The 21,561-nt window shown below is 26.3% G+C and overlaps 2 protein-coding genes across 3 annotated transcripts; one reads left to right on the top strand and one right to left on the bottom strand.

Moving 5' to 3' along the window:
- The first annotated feature begins 411 nt into the window (after window positions 1-411).
- Window positions 412-15,047, top strand: LOC132934374 (protein CFAP276-like). The gene is made up of 4 exons (XM_061000686.1): window positions 412-634; window positions 4,857-5,056; window positions 6,170-6,373; window positions 14,303-15,047. The coding sequence occupies exons 1-3, from the start codon at window positions 611-613 to the stop codon at window positions 6,360-6,362; spliced, it is 417 nt and encodes a 138-aa protein (XP_060856669.1). The 5' UTR covers window positions 412-610; the 3' UTR covers window positions 6,363-6,373; window positions 14,303-15,047.
- Window positions 8,157-19,241, bottom strand: LOC132934373 (mesoderm induction early response protein 1-like). Of its 2 annotated transcripts, XM_061000685.1 has the most exons (13): window positions 18,756-19,238; window positions 17,649-17,682; window positions 17,408-17,577; window positions 17,175-17,312; window positions 17,073-17,106; window positions 16,277-16,365; window positions 15,742-15,817; window positions 15,336-15,397; window positions 15,055-15,267; window positions 12,786-12,959; window positions 11,742-11,851; window positions 11,211-11,367; window positions 8,157-11,068 (listed from the first exon to the last, which is right to left on the bottom strand). In XM_061000685.1, exons 1-13 carry the CDS (start codon window positions 18,768-18,770, stop codon window positions 11,057-11,059), a joined length of 1,284 nt encoding a protein of 427 aa, XP_060856668.1. In that variant the 5' UTR covers window positions 18,771-19,238; the 3' UTR covers window positions 8,157-11,056. The 2 variants fall into 2 exon arrangements, with proteins under 2 accessions (XP_060856668.1, XP_060856667.1); XM_061000684.1 differs by having other exon boundaries at window positions 8,157-11,367; window positions 18,756-19,241.
- Between the last annotated feature and the right edge of the window lie 2,320 nt (window positions 19,242-21,561).

Here is a 21,561-nt window from a genome sequence, read left to right as displayed (position 1 = left end):
TTGATTATGGTCTTTTAAAATTCATAATATTATAATTTTAATAAATGCATTATTAAAGTTAAAGGATATTACTCTGTGTTAAAGTTAAAGGATCACTCTGTATATACACCGAAAATAATATGCCTATATACATTAAAGATAAATTGATGTATAGGTTACCTGCGGGTACATAATATCATCATACACACAAACGGCCTAACGGGCAAAATACATACAATTTATTGTAATAGGTATAATAAAATATATAGTGTCACCTAGGCAACAAACCACCGTCAAATGTATTCGCCCATTCCTTTGGGGAACCACAAAAGCCGCGACTTGCGACATTATAATAATATCGTTGTCGTCGTCGTCGTAGTCATCGCTGTTCGTATATAGGTCGGTAGTCTATTATGTACTATATATATTATATATATATGTGTGTTACTAGGTGGGTATTGTCATCGCGATTATACACACGTGCGCACGTCTCCGACAAATAATAATAATAAAAAAAAAAATACTAAATAAATAAGCATCGCACAGCTTATAAACTGTAAGAAATATTTTATTAAGTAAATACATATAATAATATTATCGTGTATAATTAGATTTATTTTCCGTTTGAGCGATGGACGAGGAGCAGCTGCAGCCGGTACGTGTGATTCGCTTGAGTAAAATATTATTATTAATGTATACGATTTATCGGTGAAGCTAAAAATATCGTTGGCGTAAGCCCCTTTCTCGTAGGTTAAGTGACGATAATAAACACAAAAAGAATCAAATAGAAAATAAAAATTGTATGACTCGAAATAATGATTTTCTTCATGCCCATAGTAGGTACAATAGTAGTTTGTTAGATTGTATAGGTACTATAAGAAAGTCGTTTATTAGATATTTCGGGTAGGTACCTCGTACCTAGTATTATTCTAAAAAAAATGCATGAAAACTGTAGATAGGTAAAATTAAATGTACTTAGACATTTTCTAACATTATTAGGTATTTGTATAATCATAAATACATATTATTAATAGCTACACCTATGCATAACATGTTATACTTTACCTATACTCATATCGTATCCTAGCTATTAAAGTTTGTTTGAGCTCTTTGTAACAAATCGTTGTGCGTAAATACCTAATATTGTGTTCAAAATCTTATTTTACCACTTTTATAGTTGTATTGTTTTCAAACGATTTCATCATTGTTATGATTTTTCCTTCAACATCGAAAATCAAAATTATTATAACTTACAAGCGTTCTATAAAATTACCAATATTAATAGCTTTATTGAAAACTCTATGTACAACTATATGAAAAAGAGTGGGTCACTGTAATGGATGGTGTTAATTTGAATTCAATGATATAATATCATTGTATAAGAAAAACGATTCTGAGCGAAAACGGTCAGCCAGCCTATGATTTTACCAAGTATATTTGATGATATTATTGTGAATAAAGTAATTTATTTATAACCTATTTACGTGGAGCCTTGTTTTAAATTTTCAATCCTTAGCCATAAAAGTTAAACATTTTATATTTTTATACATTTTTAACTACAAAATAATTAATAAATTATAAATTTGATAAATGTTGTCAACATTTGAACTTTAAATGCTTATAAAAAAAAATTGTGACAATGTATTTTTAATATTTTTCAACTGCTATTAGAACGATATATCAGGAGCCTTATATTAAATTTTCACGCTTTTTTACCCAACAAAAAATTTTTTATTGATATTCATAGAAAAAAAAACTAAAAAAATTGAAAACTGACAATGTCCGTAAACAGCTCAAAGAGTCAAAATTTTAGTGTATAGAAAATGCTAATATAAACATTCAGTGAAATTTTCAAGTATCTATAGTCATTTGTTTTTTAATTACAATAAAATAAGAAAATTGTTACATGAGAAATCGAGTGAATATCAAATGTTGTAAAAATATAAATTTCAGACGCTCATAAAAATTTAATTTAAGTTTCTTGTAGACATTTTTTTTTTTTTGATAAACGTAGACAAACTTATGAGTAATCTTATATTACATTTTCAAATCTTAGATTTAAAAAGAAAAATTTTTATGAATTTTCAACTCAAAATAATTTGATAATTTTCGTGATTTTTCCGTATTTTGTCAAAATTTGAACTTTAAATGCTTATAAATAAAAACTGTGACTAAGGATTTTTAATTTTTTTCATCTGCCTTTGAAACAATAGCCTAGGAACCTTCTATTAAATTTTCAAGCTTTTTCACTCAACAGATAAAATTTTATTGATATTTATAGAAAAAAAAACTAAAAAAATTGAAAACTGACAACGTCCGTAAACAGCTCAAAAAGAGTCAAAATATTTTCAAAATTTTATCGTGTATAGAAAATGCTAATATAAACATTCAGTCAAAATGTCATGTCCCTATACGGCCATTTGTTTTAAAGTTACACCAAAAACCAAAATCGATTTTCTCAAAAACAGATTTTGCGTAAAAATTCCCATTTTTCCTTAATTTTTCTTTTGTTTTTCACGTTGCTTTTAAAAAACTACTGAGAAATTTTTACTTTTGACCCCCCCAAAGTACCAACTAGATTCACTTTCCTATCAGAAAAGTTACTGTTGAAGAAAATCCAAGCACTTTTACTGTCCTAAAAGGTGATGACAGACACAAAAATAAAAATAAAATAAAAAAAATAAAAAAAAAACCCACATCATTGTAAAATCAATACATTCATCGCTTCGCTCACAATCTAAAATTACTATTGGCAATGTAGCTTGAAAAATCGTTCGCATTCGTTTTAATTTTAGATAACCTGTCTATACAATTTTTTTAATCCACTGATAAACGTTCGCAATAGTGTAACACGGATTTTTACTTCCTTACAGTATACATACGTAGTTATCGTAACAAGTTAATATTGTTAATTTCTTGTTAACGGTAATAAAATGTTTATCATAATTTAAAAATATACCTACATAGATAAATGGGTACCTATATATTACTATGGATCGTTTAAATTTTTTTATTGATTATAAACAGTTCAAAATTGATCGTTGGTACATCCTTCTTGATAAAAAAGTAGTGCTTATATTTGTACACTATAGCAATACGTATCTAACTATGAATTAAAAAATATTAAAATAAGTGAAAATAGTAAAAAACATTGGTTTATTAAATAAATGTAGACTTAAAATTAATATTTGGCAGAAAGATAATATCGAACAAGACTTACCCACTTTGAGGACAATTTGATGATTTTTAGCATTACTTTTTTTGTTCAAACACCTTTCGTCGGTATTTATTTAGTATGTGACCTACCGGACCGCGTGATGACCTACCGTAATGGCATTTTTAGTCAAAGTAGAAATCATAAAATTATGTTACTTTATTATTATTAATTAATTAGTAATACAAAAATAAAATAATACAGGATTAGGTTTAATAATGTCAAAATCAGTTAAACGAAATATCAGTAAAAAATAAAAATGTATGAATATTCAATACCTACCTACCTATTACAGTAATATCAAAACTATTAAAAAAATGTAATTATATTATCTTACTATAAAAAATGTTTTTGCAATATCACTTAAAAATTAAAATAATTTATATTTCCGATTAATAGATTGGTACCCGTACATAATATAGATAATCGTTTCGGTAGGTCAGAATGTCACATAGGTACTAAACGAATACCCTTTCGGTCTAGTGCTGAGTAAATTTCTCATGTAACTGGATATTTTTAGGTCAGAAATCTATGCTTGTCACTGGAGTATGTACTTTGAAGATCAATATTTTATGCTCACCTGTTTTACCGCAGTAAATAATTAAAATAAACGTTATTATTGATTTCTGGCATTGAATTATTCATAGGTTTAACAATTACAAATCCCTTTTCAACAAAAGTAAATCTACGCCATCTACTGGGAGTAAATATTTCGTGACACCGAAAAACCGGCCAGTAAGCAATCTATGGTATTTATAATCAATGGTAGGTACTAGTCATAGATTTGAACAAAATTTGTTCGGTTCGCGCATTGGTGTAAATGTGCAATTTAATATTTTTTTTAGGGAAGGGGCTGAGCAAATTTTTGCCAAACAGAACGGTATGGGCATAGGCGTGAATAGGGGGGGGGCTTTAGGCCCCTTAGTGTTTCTATAGCCCCCCCAAAACTAACGAATTGACTACTATAATTTAAAAGCATTATAAGAGTTTCAAGTATAGACCTGAGCTTCAGCCCCCCCCTCCCCAAATTTCAAACACTATTTACGTCACTGGGTACGGGGAAGTTATTAGTGGACCCCTGTGTGGGGGGGCACGATAACTTATCTTTAATGGATTTAACAATTTTTTACATTTGTATGTCTCATTTGATTGATACCTAGTACCTACGCTATTATAATATTACTCAGATAAGGTTAGGTGAACAGCTTGTGTGAACAACCACTCAGTATAGCATACCTATTACCTAAACTTAAAAAATTAATTTAAATACGTAAGAAATCCTACCACTAACTCGTAACTATGATGGTGAATGTGATTCGGCTACTGGAATTGTATTGTATTTATGTATTTTAAGTTGTTAGCTCCTTTAATAATATTATCCGATTTCCACCGACATATTTGTGTCACTAATATTGCCTATATTAAATCCCTTGAAATTCAATCTTTCAAATACATTTTAGTTTAAATTGTATTATTCAATCTACATTAGGAACATAAATATATTTGATTGACTGGATAAAAATATTAGACATTCATCAATTGTGAAAATAAACTCAATTTCTGCCCATAGATTGCAAACGTCAGATATCACTGATATGCCAATGTGAACCTCTTTACCTTATAATATAATATACATATTTGAATTATAAACATAATATTGCAGCCGAAAAGGCACCACACAGAATTGCACAAGAAACACACAGTGGCCAGTGAACACCGATGTGTGCAATGGGTTCCCCAGGTTGACGTGGTCAACGACAGTCTGGACACAGCCTTACTGTCTGTTTATAGTCATTCAGGGCTGACGTTCCCTAGGACCAACGAAGTGTGCATGCAAAAAGAAACCTTTATACTGTGTTTGAAGTAAGAAATTTATCATAAAATACCTATTATATTATGTAAATATGTAACAATAATCCAGAGAGCGCATTTTAACTTTAGGCATACAAAGTAAGAAAAATGATACAGAAAAAATTATTTTTTAATGCAAATATTTTAAAAATTACTAAATTAACGGTTTTATTTTTATTTACCTACTATTTTTTTATGTATGAATGCTATGATTAGAAGACAGTATTTAAAACATCCCACATTCCCCCCACGCAAAAAAAAAAATATTCATCTTATCTTAGTTATAAAAATGATAAAATAAAAATGTTGCGTGTTGCAAGCACGCGTGGAAAATGTGAAACTACTTTATAGAGAGTATAAAAAAAAGAAAGGTCAAATATTAGGTTTGTATTAGAATAATTAAAAAAAAATTACATTTTCATTTGAAATTAATTTAATATTATTATTATGTACTAAGATAAGACAAAGATTATTATTTAATATCATAGAAACCAGTGTTGTGACAGGCGATAATCTTTTATTTTTCTTACCCTCAGTTAAAAAATTTTAGTTCAATAATAATAGGTGGGTTAGTATAATATATTATTATGCTGCAGTAGGTGTTGACTAAAATCATAACACAATTAAATACCTATATTAAATTACATAACATGCTGCTAAAATAATACGGTTTCAGGAATGGTATATTATACAATATGGTATGTTTAAGATAAATATATAAATAATTCAGAAATTTACTATATCCTAGTACATATTTTACACACTACAGACGAGCAAAATATTAACGGGTGTGGATAAAATAACTTTTTTATTTACCTATTCATTATTCAACTAATACATTCAATTATAATTTTATATGTACCTACTAATATGTTTAAAATTCTGATTTAAGTTTAATTAATACATTATAAGATATTTAACTGTAGAATTTTTTCTGTCAATAATAAATATGGAAACAAGTAAAACCCTAACATAACACATTCAACAAATTATAGAGATAAAGAAAACAATGTACCTACTTTGTGCATGACTAAAAGTGATCTGTCAAGTCAGTTTTGTCAATGTTGAAAGTTTCCAAAATGAATGATTATACTATAAAACTAATTAATACATTTTGGGTTGAAGGAAACAATTGAATAATATTCGATCAGATCATAAAGTGGAAAAGCTGTTCAGAAATCATCCACTGAAAATGGGTGGACTGATTGGTGAACGAAAAGACATCAATAGTATTAAACTTGGATTAGTTGGCAGTCATATTTCACAAACTAACCATGGATATTCGAGAAAAGAAGATGGTACTTTTTACAATTATTAAAATACAATAAGGTTAGTATAATACTAAAATCGATGATATTACACAATATCTAATAACCAAAATACATTGACATTTTCAGATAAGCATTAAAAAGGATCATTTCAACTTATTTATTGTTGACCAAAATTATACTAAGAAATAACTGACACTGTTAATATATATATATAATTCTATATCTGAAATTTAGTATCAATTACATAATAATATGACAATTATAGTTTAAAATAAATAGTAATATATTAAATTTGGAGATGACAAACATATATTTAAGTATACTCCAATACATATAATCATTTTTTTTTTTAAATAAATACAATAAACAATTTGTTACTGAAAACAATTTTATAGGTATATTGTTAATATTATTATATAATTCAATTTTTCATTGGTTTTGTCTATGGCGTTAAAATATAATCATAATATTATAAATATTCATATATATGTAATTTCAAAATAAAATAGATAAAAATAAATATTAAACACAATGTCTGTATTTATATAAAATAGATATTGAATAATTAATTTAGTAGCTATAGTGGCAGAGCTTAGTAAATACAATATTACTCTGTAATAAAAATAAACTTACATATTGTAAAATATCAATCATCCAGTCATAAGGACGGCAAGAGAAGTATAGGATGATAAAATATTCAATAAATAATTTGATTTTGGCTAAACTGTTTTTAAATATATTATCTGATGTAACATAAAAAAAAATAATAATTAAAACAGATAGGTTACATTATAAACATATTGGATGATTGATATTATATATTTTTAAGTATGAAAGAGGAAAAATATTTTTTATTATACAATAAAATTTGATTAAATTATTAATGAATCTAGTATTTAAAATTTCATCTGGTCATTATACTGAAGATTACCCATTTTTAGTACAGCAAAAACTTGTACATACATGTTATGATTGAATTTTCAGTATTTTTATTAAGTATAACATAAAACAATAATAAAAATCCAACAATTGAATCAATGCATGCACAGTGAATCATTAACTATAACTGGAGAGTAGAAAAAAAGGAACATGTAGCAGGTACTAAGCATTTAGTGTTTGTTTTATATAACTAGATAGGTATTATCTAGGTATTATCTCATATTAAATTAATTTTTAAAATATTATGATGGAATAAAATAATTTCATGAAACATATGCATAAAATTTAAGTTAAACAACAACACTTTTAATAATAATTACAGTTTAAATCTATTATAATTACATTAGTTAGCTCAATTGAAATCAATTTGTACATATTATATCCATACATGATATTGGTTGGTACAACTTGACAATTAAGCTATCACTTATAACATTAATATTATCAATTCATTATACATGGCTTTTACTGTAAATGTTTTCAATACTAAACTATATAATTGGCCTGACTTTAATTACTCAACCAGGATTGTCAGTAAATACAATGATAAAAATAAACAGCATTTTAAAACTTAAATGAGTAACACTTATTATAATCACCTAAAATAATTGATTTTAAAACTTATAAATATATATTATTATATACATGTATTTTATAAATTTAAAACACTAATTTTAACATTTATAAGCTAGACAGGACAATAATAAAATTGTCATCACGAATTAAGACTAATTATTTAATTTTACTTTTCTTGAGATTTTAAATATTAAATGCAGTCAAAACTAAGAGTATAAAATTTAAATTTAAGTTGTATGTACATAGTCTATTCCACGAGAGAATAATCAGTCCGCCGACCGATTCTCGTCAGGGTCGTGCATCCCTCACCAACTTCCCTGTGTTAATGTGATCACGTGATTCTTGACACATTAATCGAATCATTCATGATGCGCGAAAAGTGATTATTCTCTCGTGGAATAGACTATAGTTTTAATCTACCTATTCTTCAAAAACTGGCTTTATTGTCGAATTTATGAAATTGTACACTGTTACACATAACTTTAACAATAATAAATTTATATTGCTATATAGTTTAAAGTATTTAAGATTTCTTAGCACATTCAAATTACGAACAGATAAATTTTGATCTTTAAAAATATTATATTTGACATATGAATTATTGTTCAAAATATCATTTAGAATTATTTAGTTAAATATTTTTACTTGTGCCTATATAAATATTTAACTATACATAATATTGAATATTACTCATCAGATAATGATCATAATATTATAAAACATGAAGTAAAAATGAGATATTTATTTATTCTTAATTCGTGAGACGTATAAATATTAAATAAATATTGTTTTAAATGGTAAAAAAAATATTTATCAAGTCTATTTGAATACAATTTATGGCTAAAAATACTAAAAATATTTTCATAAAGGCAAACAATTTAAACCATATATGTATAGTATAATTTCTAAAACCTTTAAACTAAATTATATTTTTTACATATATCTGTATAAATAGTAACATCATATACAACTGTAACTATGTAATAATATTTGATACAAATATCTATAGATTAGAATTACTTGTAAAAATGATATAAACTAATATACAGATAAAGCAATTTGTAACATAACACCAATAATTTAGTAACTATAATTATATTGTCATCAAAACAATTAAATGACAAGTAAATCCTAGAATTTTAAATACTATAATGATAAAATTTTTATTCTACTTGGCATAATAAACATAATTTCAGTAATATTTATTTATATTTCTATCAAAAATTGAGAATGAATCTCATATTTAAGAATATTTTAAGTGAGTGTACTATAGAAGAAAAAAATAAAGCTTAAAATCATTATTTTAAAATAGGTTTTTAAATATTTGTGGTTTTAATATCCATATCATTTAGACCCATTTTTTTCTAACTATTTAATCAGTATATTTATAAATTAATTAAATATTTAATGGCATTTTTAAAAATAGCAAAATTTAATTGCTTAGTTTAGACTTCATAGTTTTTAAAATAATTGGGAATTGCAGCATGAAAAGCAATTTAAGTATTTTAAATGTAAAACGTTATGTCTAGAGTTTTATAAAATCTAAAACATTTATTTTGGGTTATGGCATATGAAATATATATATATATATATTATAAGCATTATAATTATTACATACACAAATTGTATTATATATATATATATACAATTTTTTTTTTAATGACTAAGATTTACACTCAAAATAAAGTTAAGTATATTAATTTCATAGATATCTTGAACTATTTTTTTTTTATGAATGTTATTTAATTTATAGAGGAGGTTATACAGAAATTTTAAAAGACAATATTTTCAAAATATTTTTATTCAGATCACATTCAGAGCTAAGCATATTAATTTAAGATAGGATAATTAATCTATATGCCATAGCTCTTATTAAATTAAGTTGGTTACTGTGACTATTTGTAAACATGATTACTTAATATAAATACTATGTACTTATAAATATTACATTTTAAGTAATATTTTGCACATAAAAGAAATAAATGTCACTATTCACTAATTAATAAGTACATAGTATTAATTAAGTTATAAAAAAGGAATGTCTAAACCAATAATATTAACAAAAATTAAATCAAATAGGAATATTAAATATTTGTTTAATTTATAAGTCTATTATTTAAAATATTGTTATATTTAATTAAATCATAATATAGAAAAAACATTTATGTAACTCATTTCAAAATATGATTATACCATTCGTACTTTTCTAGTAGAAATTGTATAGATAGGTTATAGAAATGAATAATATATTTGAATTGAAAATCAGATCTTTAACTTAAAAATAAACATTAATTATTGAGAGTTCTTTTAAACAATTTTTCCAATAAATTAATTTTAAAATTTTAAATACAAATAAAGTAAATGATTTAAAACACTTAATCTACATTGTATGTATACTAAGTACCTTGGTTCTCAACCGGTGAGGGGTATAAATGTATAGTACTATTTGAGTGTTATTAGTGAAAAAAAGGTTGAGAACTTACAGCTCTATCATTAAAATATCAAATATTTGATTTTATTGTAATTAAAACAAATATATATTTATTAATTTTTGTTATAAAGACTTTCAAGGAACTCATATACTAATCAACTTATTATAAATTATGTAATAATAGCTTAGACAAAAAAAAATATGTAATTTAAGAAATTTTAATTATATTATGTATAGCTGTTCGGAATATTTTTAATACTTGAATAACATTTTGGAAATACGCTATTTAAAATTCAGTCTTTTCTTTGTCCGAAATATTATAAATATATATGAATGCATATAGTTTAATTTAAATTTTTAATTTAGGTCATCATATGGGTTAAAACAAATTTTTAAATACCACTTATAATAACTATTATAACTTCTTATCTTAAATTATTTATTTTTTAAATTAAAACTCTAACTTATACTTTTAATATTAAATATTTAAGATACTATATATATATATATATATATATGTTAGTTATATAATGCTCTAAGATCAACTTTGTATTTTATGCAAACCTGTATCACCATAGCTGAGACTAAAATATCATTGTGATGAAAACTTAAGTTAATCTGATATTTGAGAATAACTATTATTGAAGTATCTATTTCCAAATGTAACTTGAACGGGTAATTATGCATTATCTGTGGATTTCTCAAACTGTTTCCGAGTGTCAGGCATTATGTAATCATGAAGAACTATTACATTGTATTAAATTTGACGATATAACACAATTTTTGGATGAATTATTAATTCTCAATCTGGAAAAGGGAAGCAAAATAGTCGCTATAGTTGAATATTTCATGGCTTATAAGTGTACCTGAAGGGGTGCACTGAATGTTAGTTAGTGTTAGTACTAGTATTAGTATTACTACAAGCATTATTTGTAGCTTTTTTTCGTACTTGTCTTTTGCGATCAGCATAAATTAAACACTTCATTTGTGCCTTATTTTCAGCAGCGTTCAAGCTATCCTCACTATCATCGTGACTATTATCTGGAAACATACTTGTATCAAAATCACTATCTTGATCTTCTTCAGACTCCCAATGTTGCCACTGCCTGTAATTTAAACAATAATAATATTAGATGTTAAGCAAAAAAACAAATTATAAATTAAATTATTGACATATAAAGTTAGATTTTAAATAGTCGTTAGTAGGCATATTTAAATTTATTACAACAAAAATATTCACACATATTCTGAAATTTTTTAATTTAATGTTTGAATTAAATATCATGATGAGCTGTAATTGGTTAACTCATAATAAATAATTAATAACCTATAATTGTAAAATAAAAACACATGATGATTTTAAAATAATAATTAAGAACTATACTCTGAAAAAATAACCTATACTTTAAAGTTTAAATTAATTATTTCTAATAACTAAATAAAATATATAAACTAGTGAAAATAATTTATAGTATCTTACTTCATTTCTGGACGCATTGAAACTTGCTTTCTTTCGAATTGATCATGCCTATCACTTTTTTTCCAGAAATAATAAAAATGAACCAACTCTGCTACTGATCTAGTTTTAACCTTAAATTAAATATAATAATTCATTTTTTATGTACATATAATTATGCACTATTATTTAATATTATAAAATATTTTTAAGTATTATACACATACTTATCATATTATAAAATATGCTTACTATGCAAATACATTTTGAATAATAATCATTCAAAATGAGTAAATCAGTAAAAACCTGTTTGATGGTCTTAGTTTGGAGGCTACTATACTATAAATCTATACTTAATTCAACTTAAGAGTACACCAGGCGGGGGACAAATAAAATACAATGTGTCCAAGCATGACTTCCCCATTATCGGTTATCGGTACCATACCCTCCACTCATCCTCAACCACCGGCATACAACGATAGCAAACTAATAGTAATCATTATTTATGCCCAATCATAGGGTCCAGAAACATACAGATATCAGTCGCGTATGCCCAAACCGGTGTACTCTTAAGAGGGAATATCCGATTGAGTTTTGAAGAATTCCGTAGGAGTATGTTACTAATAATCAAACTAAGAGGTAAATTTGAACCTTTTAACTATAAAAAAAAAAAATGATATGTCAAAAATCGGTCAACGACAGTATACCTAACAACATGTTTAGATTATATTCAAAAATACAGAATCCTAATTATAAAACATAGACCAGTAGAAAGGAATTTATAATGTAACATTTCCATTTTTAAGCTATTAACTGATGAAAAAATTCACCAAAATTAAAAAAAATTATTTTTTAGTTTCACCTTAAACCTAGTTTCAACTATAAATATTCTTAATTGTAGGACTAAATCAAAAAAAAAATTAACGGATATTCTTCTTAAGTTGAATGAAGTATAGTACCATGTTAAAATATTTTTTAATTAAATTTTAACTCTCGGTTTAACATTAAACCTTTATATTTAGCCATAACTATTATTGAAATAAATACAATTTTTAAATTGCAAAATACCTCTTTTTGTATGGCATGGAAATTCTTTCCACTTATCAGTAATCCCATCTCGAACTTCAATGTTTCATCTTCCGACCAGACACTTAATGATTTCTCCAAAGGTACTACATTTAATGACATTCTTCTAAGAGCTTCGGCTACATCATGACCACATTGAACTAACAAGTAAAGTGCCTGCCAATAAAAACATCAATTAGTTTATAATGAAAATATAAATATCATGAGTTATTTAGTTATTACTTAAGTCTGGATTAGTATGGACTAAATATTAAAAGCTTAAAATAATATGCACTTATGTATTGAACACCTTAAAATATGTGCACAAAAATATAATAGCTGTTATGCCCTTTTAAAAAATATTGTATCCCGCTGTTTAATTTATATTAAATACTTAACATTGACTTTTGGTTAAAATTTGAACAGATAAATTTAAAACAATGATTGAGAGAGAATAGTCAGTTAAAGTCTAATTAAAAAAAGAAAGTGATTAAGAAGGTTATAATGTCATAACAGGATCTTTTTAAATATTACTCAATAAAACTAACTGACATGTATAACAAACCATTTCATTGTTCAATATTACTAAAGTTTTTGATATTTATGGATATAATTCAATTAAGTAATCCTAATTATATTAACATAAATTAAACAATATTAAATTACCACATTTTTGTTTGTAGCAGTCTTTTTTAGTAAAAATATTTTTTTAAAAACCCCGTTTGTTACTAACAAAAACAAAAATTAAAATATTGAGTTATTACACTTTTTAGTTCAAGAAAAAATATAACTATAATAAAGAAACAATAAAATAAAAGAATTTATATAAAAACTATATTATTAATATAAATGTCCATCAATGTACAGATTTATAAATGATGAATTTAAAATGTATAATTATATTATTTAGTATTACAGTTTATTAAATTTGTTGTATTGTTAGTATATTATTACTTAAAAATTAAAAAAAAAAGATCTGATAAGTGTGAAAACTGGTTGCCATTGGTGATGTTAATAATTTAAATGAAAAAATATTGAAAACACTAGTCTAAAATGTTCTTAATGAGTGGTTTTGTTTCAAATATTTTTTTATTATGATTGAAATGTTTTTTTTAAGCATTTTTTATTTTTTATTCCCAGAATGAATGAACATTAAATTGTTTTATATTTTTTTTTAGCGGTCTGTGGAAATCACAGATACATAAAAATAAAAATACATTTATATAATATATATCAATTGTAGTATATCTGTGGTACTGTAATCCTAATGGAGTTTGTTTATGTCTACAACAATGGTATCTAATATCTATTTAATTTTATCATATTACTTTTTTTTATTACAACTGAATTGTATACTTTTAAATAATGTATGTGTCATGCGAACACGTGTGGGAAGTGAAACTTTTTGCGCAGTTCTCTAAAGAAAAAATTTCAGTTTTTAGAAAAACATAAATATTTAATATTATTAATATTGTATGTGTACGTTACATATGACCATTACATTATTATGTTGTTCATAGGTACCTGCAGCAAGAAGTTTCACTCCAAAAATATGAAAATGCATACAAAAGTAAAGACGGTAATTACATTTTCACACGCAAATGTATTATATACTAAAGAAGGTTTTATTTATTGTTTTGTTTTATTAAGAAATGCATAATTTGTACTATTTAGCACAATAAGTGTATGTGGTGACATAACAAAAATACTATGAAATAGGAATAAGAAGCCACCCATTAGTGCCACTTGATTGAGTCTAAAGAAAGTTAAGGAACATTAATGAAACTTGTAAGTTCGCTGAATATTTAAGTCAAATTATTTCAAATTATAGGTAGTTTAAATATTTAGAATAGAAACAATTAAACTTGATATTTTAAATTAATTATAAAATCCATAACTTCATTAACTCTGTGCCAACCAAAGGATATTTTTAAATGAAATTGGTTATGCCATAATAATAAACAGTGTGAACAATATGATGTCTTGCCAATTATCCCCAATATCATATTTAGAAATTAAATTTGAAGCTTACAGTGTATGCTTATTGCAATTTTATTTACTTTTTGACAAAGGAACAAATGCATAGGTGGCATAACATATATTTTGAATTAAAAAATTTGTCACCAATCTCAAAAAACATAATTGCAGAACTGTATCAATGATATCATGTTGTATGATAATAATGATGAATTATTGATACAAAATAAAACTAATAACGAGCCATCAAATAATGGAATATTTTCTATCATTTTTTATAACTTAAAATAATTACTTTTTCATTATCCCGAATACCAACAACTTTAGATTTTGGCTTTAATGCCTTTGTAATTTGCTGGATTTTTGTCAAATAATCTTCAATTAAATCTTCACCCAATACATTTGGATCCCATAACAGTTCATCATTATTTTCATAAGGCATTACATCACCATATGTCGATAACCCATCTGTTACCAGAGCTTGAAAATTTACTCCAACATTAACGCTCTAAAAACACAACATACATTATAAAATACATAAAATTATTAAAAAAAACATTTTCAACTTTATCTTACCTTCCAGTGAAGTTCCCAATGAGGCCTATAGTCTTCATCTTCATCTTCACTTTGTACTTGATCTGAACAAAAAAATAATATGTTAAATTTTAACCATCTTAAACAAGTGTGACTAATATTTACAAAACAATTACAGTGCATTGGTACTTAAATGTAATTCAATCATTATTCAGTTTTAAAAATGATTAGCTTCTACAGCAGTAAAACAGTTATAACAGAGTGTACATTTAAGTATTTCATTATTTTTAACTACAATCTCTACACATACATAGTACATTTATAATATTTAATACGTTTTGTAAAATTAACTATAAATAATTAATAATCAGATAGCAGTTTAATATATACACTTTTCTCCCTAAGTAATAAGTAACTAAGAATCTAAACTAATCATAATTTAACTCACCAAGTTCTGCCATATATAAGTCTAATAATTTAGATGCTTCATCACATTCTTTACCATCCTTGACACTTTCATTTTCCTAAAACAAACAAAACAATCTGATAACACAAGGTTTTGGTTTTCAAATTGCCAAGAAAATATTATATGTTTTCCTCAATTTTGCAAACATGAAGTATAGATTATAGTATATAGATTTTATTTCTCTGCAATGCAAAATTACATTTATTTATTAAAAAAAAAATACTTTAAATTATTATTATTAAGATTGTTCTCAAAATATAATTTTTTTCTGAATAATTATGATGTGAATAACTTAGCTATATTTGTATACCGAGAGAATATTACTTCATACACAATATGACTGGGGATTTACTTTTTGCCCACTTATATTCTCTCGGTATACAAAGGATATAGAGCACAAATAAAAATGGATACAATTTTATTGAAACTATAATAAATTAATATAATATAAAAATAGCCTCTGTCATATATAATATGGTTTTATTAACATTTAATACTTTTATTAAAACTAAATTACCTTTGATGTTTCTTCTGACATTTTATTTGATGAATCGCCAGTGTTTTCTTCTACTAATCTTCGTCTATCAGTTGATTTAGACTTTTTTTCTAAAAATAAAATTGTTTAATGGTAAATAATATTTTTAAATTATTAAAATGTATTTAAAGAAACACATTTATATAACTATTAGTGCCCGGAATTATAATAATCTTTATATTTTTATTTATAGTTAAAAAGTAGTTTATAGTTTAAAAAGTAGCTCAGTATGACATACATTTTAATCATAGCCCAACGAATTGGTGTGGAAATTTTGATTTAGCATATTTGTGACATTTTTAATTCTTATGCATATTTAAATATTTTAGCATTTTGAAAAAATTCAATGTATGTTTATTGAAGAAAACAATAGTAATGCATTTGTACTATTACCTAACTTAGGATATAGTGACATTCCAACTAAATTTTTTAATTAAATTTTATCCATATATTGACTGTTCATCATTGACCTTTTGGCTAATTGATTAACTCAATTGATAACTATTTTTCAATATAACTTGCTATAATAAGATGAAGTTTTCCATAGAGTATATTTACCACAGTAGACAAATTACATTTTTAATGCATAGAATTCCAGGTCTTAATTATTGTGTATGAATAAAGGTAAAATTATTAAGAGTATTTATCAGATTTTGGTTCATTCTAATACTTTCCTTAAAATACAATATAACAAAATCTATGTTATTGAAAAGTATACCAGACAAATTATTGGTAGGTATGGATTATAAAACTACATTATTTAATATTTTGGTCTTACCTGCGACGCCGTCAGATGAAGTTGAAAGCTTTTTCTAACATAAAATAATAATTATTATACAAAAAAAAAAACTATAAATTTTATCAAAAATTACAATTTTACCTTTCTTTTTTTATCTTTACTTTTCTTTGACGAGCTCTTCTTCTTCTTCTTCTTTTTCTTTTTTGTACTGGTTTCTGGGGGAGTAGTTTTTGAATATCCATACATAACCATAAGTTCATGAATCGGCATGTTACTTTCCTATAAAAAAAAAGATAAATAATAATTATGTAACAAATATTATTTAACATAATACAATTATATTATGTTATAGAATTAAACTATAAGTTTTTTACTTCTTCTAAAAATCTTATTTCTCTTAAAGGATCCTCCAATTCTGGAAGTGCTTCTTCTTCTTCCATCGTTGTTTCATCATCGGCTTCATCTACTTGTTCATAATCTTTGTCTTTACTTAAATCATCAACAGGTAGTGGATCATCATCTTCTATTATGTCAATATTACTATCTACAAAAAAATATAGGTATGAACATTCAGTGTTTAAAATTTCATTAATTATTTATAACTAAATGAATTACTTATTGGTTGAGATTCTTCAAGTTTAGCGACAACCTATAAAATGGAACATTTATTAATATAGATATTAAGTTATTATGTACAATCTACAATAATTAAATAATTAAACTATATGCTTATTGATGATTCACATTACCTAACTAAATTAATATACTAGAGTAATAAATGTTTTACTACAATGATATTTATAAGGCTCTTATACTTATATAGATAATAAAAGCTTGTTAAATAGTTAAAAAATCTTATTGTTCATGTCAATTGTCAATTTATAACTTTTTTTAAATATTGAATAATTCTATGTTAAATGTTATTAAAGTTAAAAAAACAAGTACTATTTTTGTCATATTAATAAACAATGCAAGAACATATTACGAATATAATATCAATAAAATTATCATAATTATAGGAAACCTATACATACTACATGAATTTAATAAATGTATGGACAATATCTAACATAAGTTGTATACTTGATGCAATGTGTGACGTAAGTATGGGTAATAAAAAAAATTGTTATTGGACTAAAAAAACAAACACTAATATTATTATACGGTATAAGCAGAAAAAATATCATCAGAACGTACATGATAAGGCTACATTGGATCGAGTGAGCAAAATCTTTAGAAGACAGTAACCTGTCATAGTATGTGAAGGACCACATCTAGCACCGGAGTTTTATTCACTCGTATCGCTGTGACTATCAGACACCAACCCAAACAATCACACAGAGACCTGTTGAAAATAACAACCCACACCAGCATTGGTGTGCAAGGTAGAGTGTAGTACCTATTCCTACCAAAAACGTTTCGACCGGAGAATCAGATCCGACTCGGCGCGCACAGATAGGGGTACCTCATGTTTCTGTATTTTCTTCTACTTCATATTGTAACCTCGTCCTCGCCACCGTACACACTCTTACCAACAGGGGTGATGGTAATTGGCGCGAGTGTACCATTCCATCAGCTCCGTGATTGGAGACGGTATACGGATAAACGATCGTAACGGAATAACGCTACTTAACAATTGCGGAATGCGGCCCACCCAACCCCTTCATCACAGCCCTGGTTGTGGTATATTATTAATTGTTTACAATAATATTTATTGTTTACCTCGTCGTCGGCCATGGCGGTTGGGGCAGACGTGCAAGCTGTTGGATCAGGATCGCGTCAGTGGCGGCGGTGTCCCTGTTCGAGGGCGTAAACAAACAAACGGCGGCCAACTAACAACCGTGGTTGTGGGACATCATTGCGGCGGCGGCGGCGGCTTCTGCTTGGCGCTTGTGCACTGCGTAATGGTTACCAATATAATGAGCGGCGTCGGACGCCGAGTGTCTGACACTGTCGTCGGGCGAGTGGCGGTTGGCGCGCTGTCGTCCGGGCGAGCGAATATCGTACTGCGGAGTAGTTAGTTAGCTTGTTTGTCGTCGTCGTCGAATGGCGGTCAAAACGCTAGGGTGATAACGCGGCGGCAGCGGCGGCTACAGCGGCGGTGGTAGACGAGTGGGTGATAACGTCATCCGGTCGTCAGCGTCCTTGTTGTTGATGTTGTTGTTGTTGTCGCCATCGTCGTTGTCGTACGCGTTTTCCCCTCCGCCGCGGAGAAATTATTCTTATCGAACACCCGCCGTATTGATGGCTGGGTGTGACGGGAACGACCGATCCGTCGCCGCCGGTGGTTCCCAAAATCTCGGCAAACGACCGTGAACAGTAATATTGTATCATGATAATAATAATAATAATTATAAACAAAATATTACATAAAATTATTATGTTTAGCTGCTGATGTAGTAGTGCACTCGTGCAGTTGATCTCTTAAATATATATTATGATATTATTCTAACCTTCGGCCATATAAACTAATTATTAGTTTAATAGTTTAATAGTTTATATTATGATGGTCGAAAATTCTAACAATCCGCGCCGCTGATAAAAATCCCCACTAGCCTGTCATTCTAAATGTCTACTAAATGTTAACTATGTACTAGAAAGTTTTGTTGGGAATGAAAATATATTATTTTCAGAACGACTCCGCACTGGAGCGCACTGCTTATTTTGGAGAAAATTAACTCGTATAAAGTTAAAAATATAAAAGATGAATAAATCGCGGAATAAAATTCACCGGGTAAAAAAATCTGCTGAAACGAAATCCCTGACGCTAACAAACATATTACCGTCCCGTACTGCAATATTTATAATATTATACCCCCACAGACCACAGTAGATAGTTTCTCAATGAAAATGATTGAATAGATATTTTGAGAACGTTGCGAATAACTATTACAACATAATTAATATTAAATTACAAATATTATAGAGATTAGAAGAATCTATTTAATTAATATTGTAGAAGTTCGAAAATTATTGAAAATCAAGTTTTAAATAGGTACCTAATCATTATTTAATGGAAATTAAAAATCAAATCAATGTTGAAAATAAATACCTATTAAATAACATTTAATTTACCTTACAAAAATTATCAATAATAGCTCGTTTTGTATTATTCGTATAGGCAGATACGTATTGTGTAAATCGTAAATGTATGATAATGTAAAAAATGAAAACGAGTTTTGTAATATTTTATAAACTAATAAATATAACTAGGTATTAGGAGATATTTTTAAAAGTTTTACCAGTACCTAAGTAGTAACATAAAAAATAATTAATTAAAATATAGTACCTATAGGTACTTTAAATATTACTTTATTACTTACACTCCATGTCTCTATCGTAAAAACTATAATATTATGTAAAATATTTCAAATTTTCGATAAGATGAACAAAAAATTAAATTATTAAATAATAGTTAATGAATATACAGCCATACAGACAATGCAGCTAATTATTACACCACTTTCTCATACTGAGTTAAAAAAAACAGGAAATATTTATTTTGCCACTTGAGTGAGTACTCAATACTTTATTGTACTACTAAGTCTATATTGTACTACTCTGGCAGGTATAGGTACAAAGTTCTTTAAATCTTATTTTCCGCCATCCTTCTTTGTCCTAGTTATAAAATAACTTGATAATATTTAATATAATAAAGGTATAAATTTAATGCAAGGCTCCTCGTATAATGTTACAATAACAGTTGAAAAATATTAAAAATACATAAGCACAATTTTTTTTATATAAGCATTTAAAGTTCGAATTTTGACAAAATGTATCAAATATAAAATGTATTAATTATTTTGTAGTAGATTTTATAAAATGTTCAACTTTTATAGCTAAGGATTGAAAATATAAAACAAGATTCCACGAAAATAGGTTATAATATATAAATTACTTTATTCACAACAATATCATCAAATATACTTAGTAATATCATAGGCAGACGGTCTGTTTTCGCTCAGAATCATTTTTCTTATACTAGATATTATATCATTGAATTAAAATTTAATACCATCCATAATGAGTAATGACTATCGCAATAATGATCAGGGGAAGTCCCGTACACTTATGATCGCATTTTCAATTTACTAAAATATGCACTCACCGACACTATACAGCAATCCCGCATCAATAAAATATAGGTATTGCCTATCAACTTCTTAAAAAATACCCACTTTCCGTTATTTTTGTTTGCCACGTGCAGAAGGTAATATTGATCAACAAGACAATGAAACGTGAAATTTAAATTTTATGTTCAAAATAATATGATAATATATAATATTATTATAAAGATCAGATATTTTGTTGGATTAATAGATACTTGAATACGTAAGTAGGTAAATATTCTGAATAATAAATATAGTGATAACTTATCACTGAAAAATATTTCGAGATATGCATACATATGCAACATAAAAATGTTACCTTTGTGTTCTTACGGTTACAAAGACATTTCTATCCTACTCTGCAACTTTTATTGTTACAGGAAAAAATATGCAAATGTATCCACCCTAAAGATTGAGAA

The sequence above is a fragment of the Metopolophium dirhodum genome, chromosome 1 (genome assembly GCF_019925205.1).
Source record: "Metopolophium dirhodum isolate CAU chromosome 1, ASM1992520v1, whole genome shotgun sequence".
NCBI lineage: Eukaryota > Metazoa > Arthropoda > Insecta > Hemiptera > Aphididae > Metopolophium > Metopolophium dirhodum.
Note: the sequence above shows the minus strand (reverse complement) of the source record. Positions and strands in the feature narration are given on the sequence as shown.